General features: G+C 31.2%; 1 protein-coding gene and 1 long non-coding RNA gene across 2 annotated transcripts; both read right to left on the reverse strand.

Annotated features, from left to right (window-relative positions):
• Positions 1-232: 232 nt before the first annotated feature.
• Positions 233-3,324, reverse strand: LOC114187009 (uncharacterized). The gene is made up of 2 exons (XR_003605181.2): positions 2,896-3,324; positions 233-2,729 (listed from the first exon to the last, which is right to left on the reverse strand). It is a non-coding gene; the product is annotated as an uncharacterized LOC114187009 (long non-coding RNA).
• A 1,306-nt stretch (positions 3,325-4,630) lies between these two features.
• On the reverse strand, positions 4,631-8,313 carry LOC114187132 (laccase-4-like). The gene is made up of 6 exons (XM_028075264.2): positions 8,156-8,313; positions 6,759-6,910; positions 6,436-6,680; positions 6,197-6,325; positions 5,147-6,067; positions 4,631-5,019 (listed from the first exon to the last, which is right to left on the reverse strand). The coding sequence occupies exons 1-6, from the start codon at positions 8,246-8,248 to the stop codon at positions 4,889-4,891; spliced, it is 1,671 nt and encodes a 556-aa protein (XP_027931065.1). The 5' UTR covers positions 8,249-8,313; the 3' UTR covers positions 4,631-4,888.
• Between the last annotated feature and the right edge of the window lie 4,343 nt (positions 8,314-12,656).

Here is a 12,656-nt window from a genome sequence, read left to right on the forward strand (position 1 = left end):
TGAATAGTTACAATACGATTTTATTGAGTTTGTTCAGGAATTAGGATATGAATTTATCAAACATAAGACGTAATGAGAAATATAAATATTGGAAAAAGTCCTCTTATTTTCTTTTCTAAAATCTCTAAAGGTAGTTCTCATTGTATTAAAATATCTCTTTTTCTTAAGAGTGAGTTGTCTTTTATATCTCCATGTCAAAGAGAAAAACATACGAGGGTTATTTAAATTCATATTATTTTAAGTATATTTAAATAGATTTATCTTAAATTCTAATACGTATTTTTGAATCTTAAATCCAATACATTTAACTAAATTTGTCTTTGATAATATATGAAATAATTAAATATGAAAATTTAAAAGCAAGGTGAATGTATATCATTTCATGTTATAAAGTGGTAAGTGGGCTAGACTTAGTAAGATAGAGTTAGGGTTAGACTCTTGCAAAGTTGAGTCAAGTTGACTAAATTGACTTACGTTCATGTCAAATTAAGTTGGTTCAAATCTAAGTCGAGTTAAATTGACCCAGATCTAGGTCGAGTTGAGTTTAACCAATTATAAGTCAAATCCAAGTCCAAACAAATCAATATAAGTCTAGGTCGAGCTAAGGTCAAATTGAGTTGGCTATGGCCAAAGTCAAGCTGAGTCAACTTAATCCTTAGTCAAGTTAAGTTGGGCCGAGTCTTGGTCAATTCAAGTTGGCCAAGGACTAAGTTAAACCAAGTATGCTCGAGTCCAAGTTGAACTAAGTCAACCCAAACATAGGTCAAGGCTAGTCAACCTAGACGAAGGTCAGGGTGAGTTTTCCCAACTGTAAGCTTAGGTGAGTCGACCATTGCTTGAATCAAGCCGAGTTGGCCCAGGTTCAAATAGAGATGAGTCGATCAAGGCCAATATCAGGTCAAAAGGAATAGGTCCAAGCCTAGGTTGAAATAACTCGATTTAATCCCTAGTCAAACCAAAATCAGTCTAGGCATAGGTTGAGGCAATTGGACCCCATTCGCTTGAGTTGGGATGAGACTATGTTCATTCTAGTTGGGGCCAACCCATGTTCAACCAAGTAGGGCTAAACCCATGTTGTTACTATTTCGATCAAGTCTAAGTCGAGCCTAGCTCGTTCAATACCACTTCAGACCCAACTCAGTAAAGACCAGGTTGAGTTAGGCCCAAGTCGAGCTGAATCATGTTGTAAATATTATGACAGTTTGGTTGTACTAACTATGTTATTGTACTTCCACAATAGAGATTGCCGTACTAACTACATACTCAATATAACCAAACTACTATAATATTTACAATTTCATAACATGTGTAGCAAAGGAAAGCCTAACTAGCAAACTCTACACCTAGCCATCACATCCTTCATTTCACCTATCATCTTCTTTCAATAATTGAGGAAAACTTCAATTTCCTAAGGCAAGTTAAACATCGACATCGCAGACTCAATATCACCTAATAACTTTGAGACATCTTCATTAACTCCATCGACTAAGGTAACCAATTGGGAGAAGCATTTCTTCTAGTGCTCTATGATCCTATCCTATTCAGTCATGCACTAATCCATTTGAGCCAGTACCTCCAGATGTCTCTTCTCTAATTTTTCTTGCTGTTAACACTCTTTATCCATCTTCTCCTCATAAGTTGCCACTATTTCCTTCATTAGTTGTTCAACTTACTGATATTGATTTTTGAGTCGTGCAACCTCTTTAGTTTTTCATTCGTATCACTTTGAAGTTCTCCATACATATGACTTTTTTGGCACCCATGTGATGTTACACATTCGTTTCCCATATTCTCAATGTTAATTATGTATTGGCTGTACTAAGGTCTTGTTTGATTATGAAAACATAATCCTTATCGTCTCTTTGTTTTTTTAACATCTCTTCACACATTTGTGTTTTTTCCTCATTATCCTACCTAAGGTCTAAGGTCTACATATTTGTGTCGGAGACTCTGGAGATCGTTAATTAGCTTAGCATTTTTTTTTAATTTCATCTTGTCCTTTTATTCTTTTAAAACTTTCATTTCCTTAATCTCAATATGTTATGGCTATTCTATAGGAATTGATTATGATTTGAAAGGCAATTTGACCACTTTAACTCTCTCCATAATTTATTGGAGATAAGATACCTTCTCATTAATTACCCACTGTTTTAGATCCTTTCTTGCACGAGTAACATCCCCAAGCACTCCTAATTTGGTGAAGCAACTCAATGGGGGATTCCCTCTTCATATTGTTATAACAATTTGGTTGTACTAATTAACATTCTTATTTTTTTTAATGCATTAAAGAATCACTTATTTTTAAAATACAATGTATCAATACCATTATCAAGGGGGTGTAAAAAATGTTATTCCGCCTTGTTTTTGGCCCACCAAAATCGGGTTGGGCCGGGTCAGACGAGTCCGACATTTGAAAACAGGTTGGGAGCTTGAACCTGCCTTGCAATGGGTGTGTTGGCTCGCCTTTTTTTTACACATTTAGGGTCAAAGTAGAGTCGAAACAGGGTTTAAGCAAGGTCCTCCTACCTGGATCACTCCACAATTGGCATCGTCGATGTCGCAGGCCCACTTAATCACCAACTACAACAGTGTCCTCCGCGTTGTTCTTGGCCACACACAAAACCTCTAGTGATGGCGTGTCACCACCGATAAAGCCACATAGAAGGAGAAGAAGAAATAATTGACGCAGAGGAAAAGGCTTTCTCTTACGCATAATAATGATACGCAATCTGCAATCCGCAAAAATTATGTGCAACCAGAAATCCCCTTTCACAAAATCATCACAACCAAAATTCCCTAATTCACAAAATTTCCAATTTGCAAAGTCCCCAAATCGTAAAATCCCTAATTCTAAAAATTCCTAATTGCTAACAAAATCAAAGAAGAGAAACAAACCTATGTGTGTCATCGTTATGGGGAAGTCGTCGTTGTGAAGAGTCATCGGAGTCACACTCGATCTGGGAGGAAAAAGGCGTTCTTCTCTATGTCACTGACGTGTGGTGGTTTTTGTTGGCGATGAAGAATGAATAAAGAAAATGGGAAAATTATTAAACTTAGTACATGTTGCGGGTTACAGCGGGTTGACTCGTCTTGTGGCTCGACAACCAGACACAGGCTGACATACCAGGAGGGTCAGACTTTTTCGGGCTGATGGATTCAAACATGTAAACCAACCCATTTTTTTCTTGTTGGATTAACGGGTCAACCCGTCAGACCTTATTCATTTTGATACCCTTACATTTATGATAATAAGTGTAAGGAGGTATTTTAACATATTTATAATAATAAGTGTAAGTAGGTATTTTAACATTTGTTACTTACATGGATAAGTATCAGTGAACTATGCTTTGAATGGATAGGTATTAGTCTTTGATATTTAATATATATCTTCGGAAAATGGAATAATTGTAAAGATTGATTATAATTAAAATTTGTCATACTTGCGTTTGACTCTTTAAATAAAGTGGAAAAGGTATTCCATGTTTAATTGTTTTATAATTTTGATGATGATATATTAACATGTGAATAAGAGATGATGTAACTACGAAATTTTTTTAAGCCAGGTGAATCATTTGACAACCTATTTTTAAGAATAAAATAATCGTTTAAAAAGTAAACATTTATATTTATAAATAATATTTAAAAGATAATATAAGATGGATATAAAAAGTTGTTGGGTGTCAAAATATCGTTCTTTAAATTGCAATTGTTTCATGCATTGACTTAAATAATTTAAATATATATATTACAATACATCCTTTAATGTTCAAAGAAAACTAATATAATTGTAGAAAAAAAATTATTATAAAAAACAATCTGCCAAAAAGTTTTTATATATACTATAATTTACTCATAAAGTAATGAAGGTAATATGGATGTTTTAATGCTCATTATATACTCTCTATCTGCATTTATTATTTAATACATGAACTTGAAAATTCCATTTAACTAAAATGTTAGCAATATGTATAAATAATGTTGGTAAATACTTAACATAAATTCGACCATATATACAAATAATGCAGATAAATACATGCACTGATTTCGATTTTTTGTTAGCCTGTATCTTCTTTGGATTCTGGCCCATGAAAAAAAAACTACGCGGTTTGTGATGCTTGGGCCATATTATTTTAAATTTGTCATGTTTTTAAGAAAATATTTTGTTAGGTCTATTTAAAGAATTTTTGTTTAAAAAAGGATTATTTTAAGAAAAAAAAATTACAATTTAATGCAACTACAATTGTAATTTAAAATCGTACACTTTAACAAATAAAAGATAAGACCAGCTATTTTTCTTATAATAACTTTCAAGAATTATAAAAAAAGTTAGATTAAAAGCTATTGTATAGTTTGATACTGACTGATCCAACCGATTTTTATGTAAAACATAATTGCGTTTCGAAATTATTATTTGATGTGACAATAAAGTTGGCCTGATAAAATACTTTCTTATATAATGAAGTAAGTTTCTAACATTTTTCATGAATTAAAACACAAAAAATTAACATTTTATAATATTGAATTAAATTTAACATTTATTTTCTAAAAAATGGTTTTGTAAAATTGAATTGGCTTAATTTTTTAACATTGTATTAGAGTACAATTACGAGCGTTGAAATTTTGACTCACATTTATAAGTATAATTAAAGCCAAAAATATCATTTAAGAAGGAGAAAAATGAGAGTACAAACAATACAAAAAAATGATGAAAAAGGAAAAAAAAAAAAACATGGCAACTGATCCTTTGGTCTTATTCCACTTTGAGCATTTTCTCCTTTGTTTACTCTGTAAAAATCTTGTTATTAGCCTCCATTGTTCTTCCTTTTGGCATACACAATTCTCTTTCTGCTTTCCCTTCCTCATTGTTCATATGAAGTTGGTAATTTTCTCAACACTTGGGAAGATCACTTGGAGGAGGTAACAAAGATTCATTTGGTCCTTTACCATTGTCCACAACAAAAGCCATTTTCAATCCCCATGTTGTATGAATTTCCAAATGACAATGCATGAACCAGACACCTAACAAAACATAACACCATTTATCACACAATCCATAGCAATGAAAAAGAAAAAAAAAAAACTTTGAATCAAAATTAGGGTTTCATATAAGTAGCTTAGGTGATATGAGTAACACTGATAGCTTTACCAGGATTATCAGCTCTGAATCTGATAGCAGTCCACCCTCCAGCAGGAACTCCTACAGTATTTCTTTCCACAGGATCTACAAGGTTAAATTTCTTGGGGTCTTTGATGGGGTTAAAGTTCCCTTGTCCCCTACCAACAACAAAGAAATTGAAGCCATGGAGATGAATGGGATGATTCTCAGGTGTTATCATTCCAGTATCTTGCAAGACTAATTGAACTGTAGAGTTGTAAGCAAGTCTATATAGCCTTGTTCCATTCATGGTATTTAAATTGGATGGTTGTGTTCCTGTGAAGTTATAAACCACAGGAGGATTTCCAGGGAAATCATCAGTGAAAACTCCCTTAATTTTGAAGAAATGTGCTTGGAGAAGAGAGATTTTAGGCATCACAAAGGTGATGTTGTTGATGTCTGCTACCACTCTGCTGTTATTCACACATGTAGCACAAGGGTTGATACCAAGACTAACAGTGAAGAGCAAGTTGTGGTCAATCTTCAAAGGGACTCTGGCCGGATACTTTTTAGAGTTTAAGCTTCTGAGAGAATCAGTGAAAGTGGTAGCAAGAAGAGTGGAATTTGAGGGAGGAATGGAAGTGAGGGTGGTGAGGGTGGAACTAAGGGTTCCTGAATAGTGTAATGTTGCAGTGGCAGTGTTGTTGTCTACAGCAATAGGAGCATCCATGAAAGTAGAGGCTGCAACCAGGTATTTTCCAGCTGCATGTTTTGTTGTTAGAAGCACATTTGTGGTCTGCCCAGGTGCTATCACAATGGTATCAGTTTTGAAGGGTTTTGTGTAGACTGCATCAACTTCAACAACAGTGAGTTCATGGCCAGCAATTTTAAAGAAAAGCTCTTCATTGAGTGCAGCATTGATGATTCTTAGCAGGTAGGTGTTTCCTGGTTGAACATCCAACTTGAATCCTTCTGCACAACAGAGAAAGGTGTTGGTCAATTGCTTGTGAAAATTAAGGATCTGTTTAAGAAATTGCATTTTTGTTTTCAAACATGAAAAATGTTTGATTTTTTAGTTTTCCATTTTTTTATTTCCTTTACCTTGTGAAGCACAGCCTTGGACAGGTCCTGGATGACCATTGATTGTGTGGGCATCAGAGACATTTGGTGCCAAACCAGATTTCAAAGCTTCATTTATCACAGCCTCAGTATCTGATTTCCACCATTCACCTGAATCACAATCAAATATTGTGAGACCAAGCTATTTTCACATCCAAATTTCTTTTTACTTGCATTTAATATGTGTAGCATGAGAAGAAAAAAAGTATAGTGGAACTTACTTAGTATGATAACTTGTTCCATATTAGGTTTGGGAAAAGGGTAAGGAACCCCAAGCTTGGGTAGGATGACGAAGGCTCCATGGAGAGTGGCCCTAAGCCAGAGGATATGTGCATGCCACCAAAGTGTACCTCTCTGGCCTGTAAGTGTAAAGTTGTAGACATAGGCCTGGCCCGGTTGAATTGGGCATTGTGTTATGTATGCAGGCCCATCAGCCCAACCTGATCTCAATTGTCTCACCCCATGCCTGTTCAATTTTAATTCATTCAATAACCTCTAATAATAAACAGAGAGTGGAAGAAGAAAGTGTAGCACACTCACTCACCAGTGGATGCTAACATTGTATTTGACATGGTTGACCACCTTAATGAGAACAGTGTCATCTTCCCTTGCATAAATGGTGGGACCTGGGAACTTTCCATTTATGGTCACAATGGGTTTGGTTGAGCATAATCTTGTGGCATTCTTCACCACCACCTGTCAAGACCACCATCCATTTACTTTTCTGCAACAACTTTCTTGACCAATAATAACAAGGAAATAAAAAACTGCAACTGCAACTTCTACCAAATTTATGTACCTTCACTTGCTAAAAAGTTCACACTCAATTTGCTGTTTGGTAAAGGCATGTTGGCCACAATGTCACATAGGCTAAACTGAACTAGTTGGAAAGATTTTATGACTTGGCTTCACTTATCCTTTCTGGTTTGGTCAACTATACTCAAAACATATTCCATCTTTTTATGTCTTCACCAAAACATGTCTCAACTCTAAATATTACAGGTGATGTCTTAACTACTAGATATTATTAAACCATGGACCTAACTGTCATATCAACTGTTTTAAAAGAAAATGTCAATCCAGCAAATTAAATATTTCAATTAATTAAAACGAAGATTATTATCCCAAAAAAAAATCCAATAAATTTGACTCCATGTGAGTTTGTCTCTTCAGTTGATGAATATCCTGGACACCAGACCCAAGAGAGAAAGTTTTATCACCACACTTTTGTCAACAGAAAATTATGTATCAGAATAATCATTATTATCTTACAATTATATATATATATATATATATATATATATATATATATATTTATATATTATAAAGAAGTTTCTTTTTTATTTTTCTTATAAACAACAAATTAATTTATTAAAATGTTGCTTAGATCCACTGCTAGCTAACAGTAATTTGTATTTATTTATAAATAAGAACGTTAATTGCACTACAAATCATTAGCTTGCACTTCTTTTTTTCACATCTTCAAATTTTGGTCCACCTAAGTTAGCTTACCAAAAATTTATAATTTCAGCAATTAAATCCCAGTTCATTAACATGCTCGACAAATTTTGTCAGAATTCAGACACAAAAAAACTTCAATAGTTTTAAGAAAAAACTGCTGTAACTTCTCGCATTCAAACGTTTGAGCTACATAGTAATTTAAAATTCAATTGAGTGGAAGAACAAAGGAAAAAAAAAACACAAAAGACACTGATCATCATATAGTTTCCAAAACATGTACATTTTCTTTTGCATGCATGGAGACAAATAGATCAATGAAAGTAAAACACATTAAAAAATAAGACGAGATTTGAACTTTCGACAAAACCAGCACGTTATATCTTGTCTTATTGTCGAATGTTATATGATCTATCAAACTTTAAACCTACTATATATGCTTTGCATGAGTATAACATTAACATGAGAAAATAATGCACCTACATTGAACTTGTAGTGGCGAACCAGAGCTTCAACAGATAGTGGAAGCAAGCAAGCTGCAAGCAATAACACGATTCGAATCCCAAACGCTGCCATAGCCACCCCTTTTGAGTTCTCTATTACAGTAGCTTCTCAGTCTTCAAGGCAGTGCAAGATAGAGAAGAAAGGACAACCTTATAAAGAGCTATACCCTCTGCTGTAATGTCCCTTTTAACAAGTTGGTAGAAGGAATACTTAAGAGTTAAGACGTAAGGTCCATATTATAAAGTACACAGAACTCAAAATAAAAAATGAGAAACCATATCCTTAAAAATTTCTGTTATTTTTTCCTTTTTCTTGCGTATTACATAAAGTCCTTATCCATCAACCAAGAACATCTTTTGAAGCTAAGGTAGTTTATTGAGTTTCTGGGGTAATGTCTATTTTCTGTTCCTTTCTACTGCAATGAGTGGTCGGACTCAGATGCTGGTTTGGTCCACCCATATAGGGTAATGTACAACGATTCTCAACAAACATGTGTACCAGTTTTCGAAATTGACATACATTTTCAACTTTACGGCATGACAAATAAAGAATATACATGTAATCCCTTAAGTGTACATAACGTAGCTTCTAGTTTGTCATTGCAAATTTCAGCAATTAGTTTTTTTAAAATGTGTATTTTTTTTTTCTGGTATAAACCAGATACATCATACGTTTATATAAATAGTGATATAGTAAGTTTATCTTTTTAATATATAAGAATGTATGAATGTGATTGTTTAAATCCAGATCAGTTGATTAATGAAGTTTTGATTTGATGACCATATAAATAATTAATTTTCTTGAAAACCTAAGATATTTATTAAGATGAAGTTTATGTGTAATTATTGGGTTAACTAAAGAAAGGTATATTTCATTATTGGTGAACGATTGTTTTCAGCAACTGTTGAACAATGGCTTTCTTCCTCAAGGATAAAAGAAAAGAAGGTTTGAGGAATTGCTTTCTCGTTGATTTTCTTTTTATTTTTTCTCTTTTACATTTACCTCTGAAATCTTTTTCATTTATCTCTCTCCTTTGCGGTTTTACCTACCATCATTAACACATTTTTCAACAACTTTTTTATAAAGTTTACAGGTTTGGATTTATATTGGTTGAGACTACCATATTTAAATGTGAAAAATATGTTTTTATCTTTGTAAGGTATTAGTAAGAAAAACCACTTATAATATGACTTTAAGATGTTAGAGAAAATTGTGAGAATTTAATTAGAAAATATTTTTTCTTTATCTTCTCCACGAACCCAACGCTAAAAAGAAAAAACAGATAACATCATGCCTGATGTCTCCTTCGTTGCATAAACTTATCGATAAACTACTCATTAAAAAAATAATAACATAAAATAATGTAATTACAGAAGTTTATTCATTACTAGAAACTTTTATATTTTTGTTGAATTTTTTTTTTGTAAATTTATTATAAAATTTTACAATAAAAGATTTTATTTGTTATTTGGTAAGATAATTGTTTTTCATGAGTAATTATTTTTTATAAAATTATAAAATTTAAAAGTGTTTTCTATAAGGTTTTTTTTTTTTTTAAACATTTTTAACAAAATATTTTCCAAAAAAGAAGTTGGTAGTAAATTTTTTCAAACCCTTATTTATAGTAAAATTTTCAAGGGTTTCTAAGAAAAAAATTTCAGAAGAAAATTAATTGAAAATATGTATCAATGAAGTTTGTGTTTTCAATCTATGATCATGAAACTCTAAAACTATTTTAATCCATGGACTTTTTCTTATGCAGATCTTCTTTTGTAAGGTATTTCTTTCTCCACCTTTTTTTTTTCTACAACTCCAAAAACCTTAATCCTCAGAATACCCTTAACTAAAATTAGGGAGGGTTTATCCCTGCATCTCCAAAGAGTTCTACTGCACTTCCAAAACAATTTAAATTTCCTATAATACCCCTCTGAACCCTTTGACTATTAAGCGATAAAAGTTAAAAAAGATTTTTCGGTAAAATCCTTAACCGGCTTTCGAAATCCGGTAAAATCCTTAACTGGCTTTCGAAATCCGGTAAAATCCTTAACCGGCTTTTGAAACCCGATAAAATTCTTAACTAGCTTTTCGAAATCCGGTAAAATCCTTAATCGACTTTCGAAATCTGGTAAAAGATTTATTTTCAATTAGATTAATATTACTAAGTTGTTGTTTTGTTGTAATATATTTTATTAATATTTGTTATTTTTTTAGTTATGAACTTGAGTTTTTTATTTATTTTTATTTATTATTTTTGTTTTAATTTGTTATTTTTTTATTCATTTTATTACTTTATTGTTTTATAAATTTTGTTATTTGCAATTTTTTTTATTCATTATTTTCTACACTTTTCTTAAAGTTTTATTTATTTGATGAATGAGTTTTTTATTTGTTTATTTGTAAGTTTTATATATTTGAAATAAATACAAAGAATTTTAAAATCAAAAAATAAGTAAAGCAAAATAAAAATCGGATTTCCATTTTCAGTTTGTATAAAATAAAATCATTGATTATCGTTACGGCTAGAAGTCGGTTTGTATTAAAAACAATTTCAAAATAAAAATTAAAGGCTTCACGAAATTCTTAATTTTTAAAAGTTTGGAAAACAAATATATAAATTAAATAAATATAAAATAATTACAAAAAATATAAAAAAGTTAAAAATTTAAAAATTGAAAAGATTTATTATAACATTATGACTATCGAAACCCGTAACAAGATAAAATGGATATCCAAATCCGTTTTCTGGAAATAAATACAAAGCATTTCAAAATTAAAAGAAAAATTAAAAAAATAAGTATGAAGTTAAAATATAAAAAATATAAAATTAAATAATTAATACATAAATTATAAAATAATTGAAGTTAAATTTTATAAACAAATCAAATAAAAAAATAAGAAAATTAAAATCACCAACATTATTACGAATGTCGCTTGTAAAAAAAAATTGATTTAGACAATTTCATAACCGGATTTCGAATGCCGGTATACAAAGAAAATTAATTTCGAATTTCGTTAAATCACTTAACCGAACTTCAAATGCTGGTTCACAATTTCAAATCTGTTTGACACTATTCACCCGGATTTTGAAAGCTGGTTAAAGATTTTACCGGATTTCGAAAGCTGGTTAAGGATTTTACCGGATTTCGAAAGCCGGTTAAGAATTTTACCGGATTTCGAAAGTCGGTTAAGAATTTTTTTTAACTTTTACCGCTTAATAGTCAAAGGATTCAGAGGGGTATTATAGAAAATTTAAATTCTTTTAGAGGTGTAGTAGAACTCTTTGGAGGTGTAGGGAGAAACCCTCAAAATTAGGTTTAAGCCTTTGACCTTAACCCATTTACCCACGTCAACACTTCACCTCCTCATCCCTCGCAGAGTTCCCATTTTTTCAGCACCTCCACATTCAAGCTTGTGTAGGATAGTTTGGGAAGTATAAATTTTATGTGGTGCAGAAATAAAATCAGGGAGGTGCAGGAATAAACACCCCTTTTATCTTATAAACTTTTTGGTAAAAATATTTTTTTTTTCAATTTTTGTCAAGTTTTATCAGATCAGTCCTATTTTTTTTTCCGTACTCAAATAAGTCCTAATTTTCATTAATTTTATTCAATTTGGTCATTGTTTGCTAACACTATTTAAATCATTAACACAAATGAACATTGACTTTCACGTGTCACTTCGTGATTTTTTTTATTTAATTTTTTTAAATGTCCACATGTCAACCCAATAGTGTGTCACGTGTCAAAGTCAATGTTTTATATTCAATTTGGTTCCTATATTCGTTAATTTTGTTCAATTTAATCCCAAATTTTGTTAACATGTACCAATTTTGTCTCTCTCCAAATTGAAACTAAATTTAATTTTTATACTAAAATTTACATTTTTTATTAAATGTTTTTATAAAATATATTAAAATTCACATCATTATAACTTTTATATAAAAATTAAATTTGGTCTCATATTTGATAGGGATAAAATGGTCAATTTTAAACAAAATTGTGACTAAATTGAACAAAAATAATAAATATAGGGACCAAATTGAATATAAAACATTGACTTTAACACGTGTACGTTGCTGGATTGACACGTGAGTATTTAAAAAAAATTAAAAATAAATAAAAAAACCACGAAGTGACACGTGACAGTCATTGTTCATGATCGTTAATGATTTAAACAGTATTAACAAAAAATGACCAAATTGAACAAAATTGACAAAAATTATGACTCATTTGTACACAACAAAAAAATTAGAAATGATCTAACAAAACTTGACAAAAATTGGGACAAAAAAATATTTTAACCTTTTTATCCTCACCTATATGAGTTAGGATCAAATTACGTCGGATATCAAATTCACACCTCTATTTATATCTTAAGATTTTTATAAATTATATTTCTATAAAGGTTGGTTTGCCAAAAAACACTACTAGAAAACTTGTATTTTTTATTAATTTTGTTTTAATTTTTTTTTCATAGAAAA

This window comes from Vigna unguiculata, chromosome 6, assembly GCF_037176805.1.
Source record: "Vigna unguiculata cultivar grain cowpea cultivar isolate G323 ecotype 2 chromosome 6, ASM3717680v1, whole genome shotgun sequence".
NCBI classification, from domain to species: domain Eukaryota; kingdom Viridiplantae; phylum Streptophyta; class Magnoliopsida; order Fabales; family Fabaceae; genus Vigna; species Vigna unguiculata.